We start from the raw sequence: 12,934 nt of genomic DNA on the forward strand, positions 1-12,934 counted from the left end.
ATGTGTGTCAAAACTTCAATTATAATATTTTGTCAACACACTTGTTATTCATTACATGTCATTATTCTTACTAAGTTTTATACTGAAGGGCTTCAAAGACCTTTTTATCAAGTTTCGTCTTATTTCTCCTGATGATGATTTTTTCTTTAGTTTTATTTTTCTTTGTCATCTGCTGTGTTTTTTTTCAAGTGCCACCTCAAAATGAAGGCCATGTTCGTTGATGGGTGTGGTCCGAGCATGGATGGCGGAAGTAAAGAAGGGTATGCTTGTCTCAGTGAATGTATGTCAGTGGGCGGCTCCTACTCTCTCCTTAAGCAAACAGCAAAGGTTCCAGCATGGTGCTTTACAGCAGCCCGCTGCTAATACAGGCTAAGGATGAGGTCACATTCCATGTGTGAAACTGGAGACCACCTTGCTATGGGATCACACCCATTTTCAAACTCTGTCTTCATTTTGATCTCAACTACACACCTGTAGAGTGTCGTGCATGTTGCACGACTGTGACAAGATCTGTCCACAGACAGACGTATTAGACACCTGGCATAGTACTGAAAACCTCCTCTGTGGTAGTTCTGCTAGGAACACACACACACACACAGACTCACAAAACAATACCAGCCGCAAGTGGTCACGGCTGGTAAATAAAAGGACGTAGAGCTAAAGAAAACAATAAGCTCATGAATAAGACCGTGATTCACCATACACACCTCTATTAGATCGTGTTTTGAGGTTTGAAGGACTGCAGCAAAGTACGCAGTCAGATGATCAGCCTGTTGTTAGTGAGCGTGATGTTCACGTCAGGTGAGGTGTGGTCCATTTCGTCCCGCGGCTCAGCCTGCTCAAAGAATGTAAACACAAAAACACAACACAAGCCCTCTGGATGTGTCCACACACTGTACGTCACATTAGTTAGCATGACTTCACAAAACAACCAAACAGGCTGCTATTAGAGAAGTGTGTGCTTATCTCCATGTAGGTCAGAGTACAGCAGTCTCACGTCAACGTCTTTGTTTGACATGTTTAACACAAATGCTGCAAAACAACCGAGTTGTCTTTCTGTCAGCTCTCCTGGAAGTCCTGTCTTGCTCTGCCCCCTTGTGGAGAAACACTGCATTGCAAAGGCTCATGTCCTAGTGACTGTGGCTGGAGACAAGGTGCTGCTGAAGGGAACTGCTGCCACAGCATGCTGTCAGGTCTTCACAAACATTATTCTGGAGTAGATTGAAGTCTTGGCTCAACGTCCTCATTTACTAAGCGAATACTTCCATTTGTATTCGTTGAACTCTGGGACATTTGATGACATCACACTTTGTCCTGGAGGCTGCCACATTTGCGCAGCTGAACCCATGATGGTGTCACATGACACGGCCCCATCATGCAGACAGTGCAGCATTGGTTAAAGTGCAAATTCTGCACATCTTTTGTTTGGGAGAGGTGGCGTGCTGCCTGTCACTCTGTCATGGCTGCTCGGAGGACTGGGTGTGATTCTGTAAATACTTTGAGGGCAACTCAGAGGTGGAGCCGCTGCTCCTCAAACCGATGCACCTCCTCATGCCTCACACATGTTCTAGAATCCTCGACAGCACTCTAATTGCTCAGCGTGCACGCTTTGCCGCCGGGGAGTGAATGTTGTCCGTCAACTGTCATGTTGTCCGTCACAACAATTGGCAGGGACGGCCCATGATCCTTTATGTGTAACTTTTCTGGACTAGACCGATACTGCACCTTACGTTTAAAATGGTGTGTTCATGGGCACATACAAGTTCGGTAAGGAGTTTGATGAAGACATAAAACTGTGAAGACATCACATGTACATTGAGAGGAGAAACAAAGGCCAATGACATAACATCCCCCTCCCCCCTCTCGCTCCCCGTTTCCTGCCTCTCTCTACCAGGAGCTACGACCAGATCAGTGTTTCCACAGAGTGCAGTTTCCGGACTGAATCGGACTGGGACCCTCTTTCGGAGTCCTCCTCCATGTTCAACTTCGACATGACTCAGCCACACGGCCCTACTTCTCCCTCCAAATACAAGGTTGGTCTTATGGACGCATTTTCATATCTATTGTCAGTGTGGGAGTGAAAACTGAAGACGTTACAGATACGTGTGTGTGTTTGTATCTGCAGTACAGTAGTTCCTATAGCAACTGAACACTTTCAAATCATTTCTCGATTGAAGCATGAACTTGATGTACTTACCTTTTACTTTATTGTTAACCTAAACAGTAATATGGTTTTTCTTGTAATAAAAGAAATCTCCAGTAGGAGTCATATTGAGGTGAAGGCCTACCATCTCACAATGCAAAGTAATGAAACAAAGAATATACATTGTAAAAAAATAAAAAATATTACGAACAAAGACAAAAAGCATTCAATAAATAAGTGTTGTTGCTGGTACATGAGTATATTTGTCTGATTATTATGCTTGGAGTTACTGTTATAATTTAATATTCTAATAAGTGTTATCGACCAATAGTGCAATATTATTCTTTTTACTTCTCTACTTTAATTCAACAGCTTTAGTTGCTAATTATTGATAAATATTCTATACACACAACATTTGATGAGCTTATTATATTGAATGCACTGTACAATAATCAGTGTTTAAATTGTCTCCTCCTTAACAAACTGCAACATTAAAATGCTACTTTCACATAAATGCACCTGCAATAATGATAAAATGATATTATAGAGTAAATGTAGCTGATTTACTGAAGTACTTGTACTTAAATGTACTGTGAGGAACTGTTAACTGGTTATGGAACAGTCTCAGTTTCCTGAGCTTCTCATCGCTGCTCCGCTGGTCACCCCACAGCACGTCGTAGGGAAGGGAGGCACGGGAGAACCAGAACCAGGACTCAGCGAGGCCCACTGTCACTGCGCTGCAGTAGATGGAGAGGTTTCCTAAAGGGATTTCTGGTGCTGAGAAACACTACCACTTTCGTCAACAGTGGCCGCCTTAATCAACACAAAATAAAAGTTCCTCATAGTAGCTTTAAGTCAATAATAATATCACTTCTGTAGCTCCCATGCTTATCATAATGGTTGACTCAAAGATATGGCCATGCTTAGCTTTTTTCTTTCCAGTTTATTCTCCAAACAGCTGCTAACTGCTCAGTGATGCACTCGCGTGTCATCGGTGATCGAAATAAGATGTACAGGGATGGTAAACGTGTGCTTCCCCTTTAAGATAAGATGTACATAATCCTAAGGGAGCTCATTGTCCCTGGGCTACTTCCATGGACTCAAACCTGCTCTCAGTAGTATTTGTGTCAGAGAGAGTGGTAAAGAAGTGATGCTTTACAGTTTGGCACAGAGTCTGACAGATGCAGTGCCCCGCTGTAATTACAATCAACACCATTCACCCTGTGCGTGCCTTTTATTATGACTATCTGCCGCTGAGATCAGAGAATGAAGCAGAGCTTTGGCTGACCGATAAGGAAGTGGGCCATAACGCACACAGGTATGGTACTAGATCTCCACCTACCTGACATTTGTCATTGCTATGAGTAAATACAAGAGGGAATGCTCAGTGGAGAGCTAACAGTAGCCGCTTTGCTTTGAAGGACGACAGGTTCAAGATTCAAGACTTCAACATACACCGGACACAGGATAATTATTTATCCTTTTTTAATTTACTCTGCTTCAACGCGGTGGATTTGTGAATGAGTGGAAACGAACTGGAGGTACTGTATCTTGCTTTGACCCAAACGAAAACGGTCCAGTTTGGTTTCTGTGTTTCGTTCCACTCATATTCAGACATGAGCAGGTACACCCGGCCACAGGCCGTCTTTACCTGCTGTTTGCTCAGTGATATAATGTGAATGTTTGACAACGCGGGAGAGTGCGTCCAAACAGGTTTTTATCATGGAAAAGTAACTGAAAGTGCTCTCTGAGCAGTTGTGTGTACTTTATGGATTGCACATGTATTTACGTAGTCACACAGCACCGTCGACACATTGCACTGTACAGTTTCTATCTAAATGAGTCTCAACTTCTACAAACCCAATTCTTCGTAAATAGAGGCGCAGTAGATAACAGACGTGCTATTGATTTACCCAGCTTTAGAATGAGGAAGGGTGGGGTTGTCTCCAGCCGGCCTGTCCACACCCTTTCAATATCACTGGATTGTCAATTCTTTTCACTCATTTGCCATGTGAGCCATCTTTTACGATCTCTTTTTTTTTTCTTTTTTTTGTTTTGTTCACACTGTTAGCTGTGATGCAAATGGCCATGCCCTCGAGTTAGACACTTTGTTCAGAGCTGGGACATTAAACCGTAGACACACACAAGTCGTTGCACACAGTGCTGCTGGTGTGCTTATGAAAGACTCTTTTATTTTCTATGTGATCTGCTAAAGACGTGGGAACGACTAGCTTAGGAATCACCACGTCTTAGGAAAGACATGGACGTCTTTCATTTGTTATTTTTGGGATCTAGGCATTAATAAGCAGAGAACACCAAAGGAAGTCAAAATGGTATGTAACTGACGGTTTTTTTACACTGTGGTTCATGCTTCTTGTCCTAACGTGCTCTTTATTCTGTGACTACAGTTAACCAGGTTTCAAAGGTGTGTTTCACGTCGGAACGGCCTTTTTTCTTTCTTCTCCTGTTAAAAAGTACCATGGCTGCATGAAGATGTGCTTTATATCTGAGTAAACATTTGGAAGCCACTGCTGCTGTGTCACGCTTTGATATTAAATAATGGTAAATTTCTAATTGATTATTGGGCTCTTTTTGGACCTAATCCTGTGTGCTTGGACTTCATTCTTTCACTGTTTGTGTACAGTTGCTGTGATAACTTCAGTGACCCTTGAGCTGAGCATCAAAGAAGTTTTACGTCTGTCTAGTCACTCATTAGTCGTCCCGCTCCAGCCTGATTGTTTTACCACTATGTTGTTATTTGCACCAGGGTGTCTGCATTTAACCTGCTCCGCTGGGTCTAGTTTTCAGCTGTTGTGGAGATTTAAATAGGCTCTTTTAATGGTATTAGAAAATAGAATCTAAAAGTAAACCATTTAAAGATAAGTTGTGGTATTTTTTTAGACTACTTTTTTATTTTCATCTTGAAAAAAAAAAACAGAAAATACACTATTTTTGACAATATAACCCAACTTAAAGATGATCTTTTATAAAACATCCACAATAAAAGACTGCCTGTATGTGTATGTACTGTATACGTGTTAATGTGTACACATATACTAAATTCCATCTTCTTCCATGCATTTGTATTCCTTCTTTAATTTAATGTAATTTACTCCATAGTTTGAATTTTCCCTGTAATTATATAATATAATTCATTGCCAGCCGTCACATGATTTCTGTAACCACAATTCAATTATGAATTTCAAAGCGGAAATACAAAAAAATTGAAGTAAATATATGTCATTTTTCTCACACAAAACTTCTGGTGGTATTCTAACAAGTAACACAAATTCATAATATTCTTTTCCCCAGAATGTCTTTAATACCGAGCAAAACAATAAGATATGACTAAGACATAGTTTTTGCTACATAGTCTCGAACATTTCGATGTCTCTAATTAATATTGAGCTTGTTGAATCTGTGTGATTAAAAACAATGCATCCGTATTTTCATGCATGTTTTCTCTCATCCTCATTTTGTCCCTGTTGTCAAATTGTGCATGTTGTTATTCAAAAGATATCAAAGACGTGGGTTGTTTATTCTTTTGATTTTTCAGCATTTTATAAAAAATGTACATAACAAACATAAACATACATGTTATACATATACAAGACCCCAGACACATGAGATACATCCTTGTCCTTAAGATCGTTCTGTAAATGGGCCTTTGGATACTTTAAAAACTTTCACATTCATTTGACATAACTTCACAAATAAGGGTCATTTATTGACTTCCCACTAAACTTGTGTAATAGTAGTCCATACGTACAGCTGTTCCTCAAAGGTAAATGTATGTTGAATTATGTCCATTTTTCCAGCTTGCCTTTCGGCGAGATGTTGAAGAGCAAACCTTTTAGATTTCATTTTCTGCTTTCTGTTTTTTTTATTTTGCAAAGCCAGAGAGAAAAGGGTGTGCCTGCTGCCTCTCCACCTCAATATTTGTCTTTTTGTCTGCTTCTTGTCTGTCCTCTTCCAGAGCTCGGAGGAGAAGAAGGGAGTGTTGGATCGCCTCAGCCATTTCTTTAAAAGAAAGAAGAGCAGCAGCAGGCAGCATTCTTCCTCCGATGCAAGCTCCCCAATGTCACCCCAGTCTCTACAGCAGGAGGACGGGCAGAAGATGCCAACTCCTTCTCGAAAAGACAGCGGTTTAATGAGGCCTAATTATGGAGACTTCAGAGTGGGAGCGGAGCATGGCGACGCCCTCAGCCAGAGCTCCAATCCCAGCGCCTCAAGTGTGTCTTCCCTGCTGGCCGATGAAGCGGAGCTCCCGTTCGCAGACAGCAACAGCAGCGGCCGAAGCAGCGTGAGGGAGGTGCACATGTGCAGGGTCAGCACAGCTGGTGGTGAGAGGAATTCTGGGAATGTGACTCCCACCTCTCTGGACTTTGCTACCGCCACTCAACCGAGAGCTGATTTGAGCTCAGAACTGGGCTTTGCAGAGTCAGTGGTGGAGGAAGTAAGCAAGAGGCTGCAAGTCAGTTTGGATGAAAACAGCCGTAAGAGCACAGAGGGGTCCGGTGAAGATAAGGCAGTCAATCAGACCACACTGTCGACATTTAACATCTCCCTGTCCAAGGTGGCCGAGGCCCCAATGTCACCTAACCTAACCACCATAAGCTTAGCATCAAAGAAGACATCAGTGAAAGTTGGAGAGAAGGGGCACAGCACCGTGCTGAGAGGGCTAACTTTAGGCTCTCAGTCATCCACCTCACACCTCGTCACCACCCAAAAGGAAGGCGGGGACTCTCTGGACGTAGCGAGGGAAAACAAGAGGAGGGGTCAGGTGTTCTCTTGGGATGCCACGACATGGAGCCCTTCACCTGAGAGCGAGCCAGCTCCCCGAGGTAATTCTCCCGCCCAACTCCACAAAGCCATATGGGTGGAAACGTACATGGGGCCGGAAGTGGAGAGGGAGGGGGAGAAAGAGCGGGATGTAACGAAACAAGAAGAGGAGGGCTTCAGAGCCGACTCGCCTCCCGTGCTGGCGATACCTGTCACAGTGATTCCTGAGGACGACTCGTTCCCCCAGGCCTCTACCCCCTCAGAGTCCAGTGGCAGCTTGCCAGAGCCAGCCAGCTCCTTGGCACCGACCGCAGGGGAGTTCCAGGCAACCTCACCACAGCCAGCAGAGCCTGACGCCGGCACAGGCTCCAAGCTAAGTTCACACAAGGACAAACCCAGACCCAGAGAAGTTCGGGTCACGCGCAAGACGGTCAACCTGCCTTCGAAAAACAAGGTTTTTGCCCACAAGGTGTACGTGACCCAGGAGCCAGTTTTGGACGGGAGCGAACCAGCGGAAGGGGAGCTCAGCAGAGATTCAACTACAAAGACTTCAGACACAACAGGAGGGAAAGCGTGAGTCTCTGTCGGTTTTACTTTTCTGTGGTTACTGTTTAATGGTCCCTTTGATCCTGCGGGAAACCAAAAGCAGCGGAGCTAAAGAGAGCTAAGTCTGCATGCAACCTGAGCTCTAAGTTCCCAAGCCCCATTGTACCAGAGGAGAACAATACAGACTGCACTGAAATATTCATGTACAGTACATCTAATCATACTGAAACAATGGCGTATTCCTATGAAGTGCTATGAATTACCCTTCAAGTTGCTAAAAAGCATTTGTTACTTACTAAACAAAAAGCGTAGTAATAATGAAGTCGGGATTCTTTTTCTTTTTGTCACGTTTTAATAATTGAAATGAAGGTCACCGTTGCTGTTTACCTATGGTGCATATTATCTACCTGAATAAGTTAGTCATTACAAAACCTGAAGGGCGACTACTGCCGGCACACTTTTGTTTGACTTTAGGGTGACATGGTTACAGTTAGACACATGCCTATAGAACAAAAGGCATGGCGTACATCCAGGTACTGCCTTTAAAAGAACGAATAACACGACTCCAAATGTTTGAGTTTCCCATACGATTATCAAACTATTCCTTAGTTATTTTACTTGTATGCAGATACTTTATGATTCCAAAGGGAGAACAAAATGAAATGTACTACTCATTGTTCCTTATTTACTCATGCTGTATGTGGTTATTTAGGTTATTCTAAAATGTTCCTGTTGATGTTTTTCTCTCTCTCTCCCTCTCCCTCTCCCTCTCTCTCTCTCCCTCCCTCCAGACTGGCAAGCCTCCAAAACAACGATGTGGAAATCAAGGAAGCCAGACTTGAGCCAAGTACAGACAGGACTACACACTCTGACACAAATACTCCTGAACCCATAGTTAAGGAAAAAACAGACTCTGAGGCCTCAGACTTTGATGATACCTCTGCAACTTCAGACATGTACAGAGCAAAGTCACAAGCGGTAGGGTCTGGGTTGAGAGGCCAAGGGACCAACCAGGCTACAGCGTCTAAACGAGGGCTTAAAGCAGCAGCAGAAAGTGGGCATACCACAGCAAGTGGAGCAAAGACCCCATCCTCAGCAGCAGGCAGCAAGACCAAAGATGGAACAACAAAGGCTAAGGCCTCCACAGAGAGCACCAGGTTGGGAATGTCCAGTGATATGCCACCACAGAGGGAACCTAGCAATGATAAAACAGTTTCTATGTTACAAACATTAAAAGACCAAATCACCGGTCCCTCAAGTTCAAAGTCTAAAATCCCCAAAAGGTCAGCATCAGATGCTGATGTGAAATCACCAGTGACACCTGATAAACCATCAGCGCCTGACGCCTCTGGGTCAGTGGTCACTTCCAAACTGCAGAAACAACCCAGAAGCAAAGAAGCTTTGAAATCTCCGCTCACTGCCACCAAAGCTGGCAGGAAACAAAGTTTTGAAGAGAAAGCTCCATTAGGAGACATTTCTCCCACTAAAACAACACACAAGATAGGAACAAAGCTTATTAAGGAAAAAACAGATGAGGTCAGTGACTCTATAAAGCTGGTAGATGGTGTGGAGAGAGACTACGGGGAGGGTAGTATTAGAACAGGACACCCAACTGACAGGGAGGACCTTGGTGTCAAAAGACAAGGGCAAACCCGTCTGGAGAATAATGCCTCCTTGGCATCAAAGACTCGGTTGCCCATTTCATCTCCGACAAGAAAGAGGAACGACGCGATAACTCAAACAAGTGGCACCAACGATAACAAAACGACGTCTGGTCAGACGGATTCAGACAGATCCAGCACAGTCCAGAAGCAGAGTCCAGAGCAGCGAGAAGTAACTCCTGGCAGTGAGACGCCTCCCCCGCTCTCTGAAAGTCCCAAGAGAGGTAAGACAGCACGATCACCGCATGCTGTGTGCTGTACAGGAAATCACTCATTTCCAGTAATGTTTACAGTCATTAAATCAAAAATACTTGGGCTCCTCTGTTGACAGTGAATGAAAGATCAACACAGTTCACTTTAAGGGTTAGAAAGTGTTCACGTTTTAAAGGAATTGTTCGACATTTTGGAAAATTTGCTTAAGAAACAAATATCCTCATCTTAAAAGGAAAGTTTGACATTATTTGCTTTCCTGTGTAATAAATATGAAGCTGGAGCCAGGAGATGCCAGTTAGCTTAGCTTGAGAGGAGTGGGGGGGGCTGGCTCTGTCCAAAGGTAACAAAATGTGCCAACCAGCACCTCTAAAGCTCCCTGATTAGCACATTATATCTTGCTTGTTTAAGTGTAAAAACAATATGTTGTTGTCTTACAAGGGGTTATGTGTGGGGCTACTTCTTTGGAGGGCACAGTTTTTGTACAAAATACACAACACACAAGACATAGCGTGTTAATCAGTGAGCTTGAGAGGTGCTAGGAGGCAGTCTTGTTATGTTTGGACAGAGCCAGGTTAGCTGTTTCCCTGTTTCCAGTCTTTGTGCTAAGCTAACCAGCTGCTGCACAGATATAAGAGTAAAATCAATCTTATCATCTAGTGTGTAAGCACATTTTCCAAAATGTCAAACAATTCCTTTAAAACGTGAACAATTTCTAAACCTTAAAGTGAACTTCTGAGTGTTGGTGCTCACAACCTTTAGTTCTTGAATTTGGCTCTCTGAGATCTTCTCTGGAGCTTCTGTTCTTTCCAGTTTCTGTTCTAGGTCAGTATTTGGCCGTATGGATTCTGTTGATTTGCTTAGAACTTGTTTGTTTGTGCCCTCATGTTGATCTCTGACAAGTATGGACATCTGGTCTTGTTGGATGTTAACGTTACTGTTAGCACTAGTAATTGCAGTCTTATTGTTGTATTAAAACTCTGTGTGTGTGTGTTTTTAACAGGAAGCATGCTGGAAACCAGACCATCCAAACACCTCTCTAAAAGAAGCCTTAGCCATGAAGAGAGTGACGCACCCACCTTGTGTGTCTCTCCATCTTCCACCAAGCAAGAGAAAAATGTCTCATCGAGGCTCTCCAAACAGAGCGACAACATTAAGCACCACAAAAGTCCAGTAAAGGATTGCGCTGATCCCTCATCATCTGTTAGCAAGCTTCCTGCAAGGAGTCAGAGAAGCTCCAACAAAGAACAATCCAGAAAACATTCACCGACTGAGAATTTTGCAAGCATATCCACATCTAAACAAGGGGACTCAAATCAGGACACTAACAAGAAGACAGCTGTCACAGCATCTAAGAGTGTCATGGCAGATCAAGCGAAGGACAATGCCAGTGGTGACATACTTAAAGTCAAGTCTCTGTCTCCAAAGGAACAAGAGCGAGTAATAAAAGTCACAGACAGTCAGTCCGGTGCCAGTGGAAACAAGCTAAAAGGAAAAGAGACAAAAGAATTACAGGAGAGCATAACCAGTCCTGCAACTAAGGAGATTTCAAAAGTCCATCAAACACAAAACAACAATGCCATTATTTTAGAAAACACTCGAGTAAATGTTTCACCAGTAACAGGCCCGGGGGCTGAGGTATTGCCTAGCAGTGAGGTTGCCAAGGCAAGTCCATCTCAGTCGCCGGTTACTGATGTAAATGACGGTAAGATTGATTGCCAGCTTGGGACCAAACAACCAACAAAAGTTGAGTCTCAGATTCAAAGTGACAACACCACACAGGAACAAGAAACATTAATTTCACCAAAGATTTGTCCAGAAGAAGTAAAAGAGAAAGACATTTTAGAGAAAACAAAGCTAAAAGGTGACAGAAAAACAGATTTAATCCAGGAGAGAGGCCTTCCAGAGCTCAATCTCATCTCCGCTCATGAGGATGTAACTGATATGTCACCCAAACCTGTTGTGCTTGAAAGCACTCCCTGTGACATAATGACCCCCTCTGATCAGGAAGGTGTTTTGCTCGGTAGTGTTTCCCTTAAAGAAACAAAAAAGGTAATTTCTGAGGAATACAACAGCAGAAATATTCTTTCTGCTGAATTGGCATCAAAAGATCAAGATGCTGAGCCAAGAGATGGTATGTTAGCTACTTCCATTGCTGTTTCAGTTGACGCTAACTTGGCCAATATAGAGCAGCAAAAAGAGTTATCGAAGGATCAAACAAAAAATATAATTCTTAAAAATGATAGATTGCCCACATTAAGCAGAAAATTAGTAAAAGATTTTGAGGTGGAGAAGAAGAGTAAAGAGGAGGTTGGCAGGAAACCAGCAGAAGTTTTGGACATTCAAACACAGACTATGACTGTTTGTGAACTGCCCAAGAATGTTGAAAATCAGCCAGACAAAGAGCCTCTTTTACTGGCTGGAGAATTTGAAAGACAGAAGAAAGACTTGAAATCACATGAAAAGCTGAACAACACAGCTCTGGAAAGCACTGACTCAAAGGACAGTTGCAAAAAGGAGCTAAAGGGCATAACTATCGAGGATGAAGCAAAGAAAGAAATTACAAAAACACAGAAGCCGACAGATCTATCTTCAGAGGAGAAATGTTTACAACCTGACTCAGAGGACGGACCACAGACGGTAGTTACGGGTGCCCTGGAGGTGAAGAAGACAGAGGCAGAGCAAGCAAGAAGTGCACTCCATGAAAATACGGCCAGTGTGGTTGTTAAAAAGCAGGAATGTGAGATATTCTTAAAAGAAAATGCAAAGAGTGGTGATAAGGAAACAGATCAGCAGCGGAAGACACAAACTGTGACAAATGAACTGGAACCCAAAGTAGTTCTTGCCAAAGATGAGAAGGTCAGGGATAAGGAAGCAAATCAGGGGGACAAACACACTGACGTTGAAAAGAAAAGTCCAACACCAGAACTAAAAGCTGTAAGCACTAAAACTACTACTACTAAAGAAGAGAGTAAAACAAAGGACTTATTGATGAAGAATTTACCAAATGAGGCTTCAAATGAGACTGCTGGTTCTGAAGTTAGGAGCCACAAAGAACAGAAAACCTTGATTACTAGAGACCAAGACGAGAACATTAAAAAGAGGAAAGTAGAGGAAAATGCTCATAGATCAGCAGAATCCAAATGTCCAAATGCTGACATAAAACAGAAACCTGTGACAGAAAAAGCTCCAGAGAAGGCAACAGAAAGCCACATTTTACAGATGGATACACCTCAAGATCTAAAAGCAGCAAGCAGTGAAACCCAGAGTGCTGAATGTGCTAAGGAAGAGACTGAAACAAAGGAGTTATCAGTAAAGAGTTTGATGAATGAGACTGCAATTACTAGTGCTAACAGTAAAGTTAACATCCAACAAGACCAGATGTCCATACTTGTCAGAGATCAACATGAGGACATAAACAAACAAGTTGTAAGCAAATCAACAGAATCCATACAGCCAAATACTGACCTAAAACAGAAACTGGAAAGAACAGAAGCTCCAGACAAGATCTCAGAAAGCCAACTTCAGGAAGTACAAGTTAAAGCCACCAAAACTCAGAGTGCTGATGGAGATAAAGAGGAGACTGAAACAA

At 42.9% G+C, this 12,934-nt stretch overlaps 1 protein-coding gene across 3 annotated transcripts in view; it reads left to right on the forward strand.

Annotated features, from left to right (window-relative positions):
- LOC116399580 (uncharacterized) overlaps positions 1-12,934 on the forward strand; it is a 42,570-nt gene that overhangs the window by 13,900 nt on the left and 15,736 nt on the right. Inside the window, exons 2-5 of one of the 3 annotated variants that reach the window (XM_031876823.1) lie at positions 1,895-2,033; positions 6,120-7,498; positions 8,263-9,356; positions 10,346-12,906. In XM_031876823.1, the coding sequence (XP_031732683.1) occupies positions 1,895-2,033; positions 6,120-7,498; positions 8,263-9,356; positions 10,346-12,906 (5,173 nt within the window). The other 2 variants (XM_031876824.1, XM_031876825.1) reach the window with 2 other exon arrangements.

Source organism: Anarrhichthys ocellatus, unplaced genomic scaffold (genome assembly GCF_004355925.1).
Source record: "Anarrhichthys ocellatus isolate YVR2014 unplaced genomic scaffold, GSC_Weel_1.0 scaffold117, whole genome shotgun sequence".
In the NCBI taxonomy this organism is placed as follows: Eukaryota; Metazoa; Chordata; class Actinopteri; order Perciformes; family Anarhichadidae; genus Anarrhichthys; species Anarrhichthys ocellatus.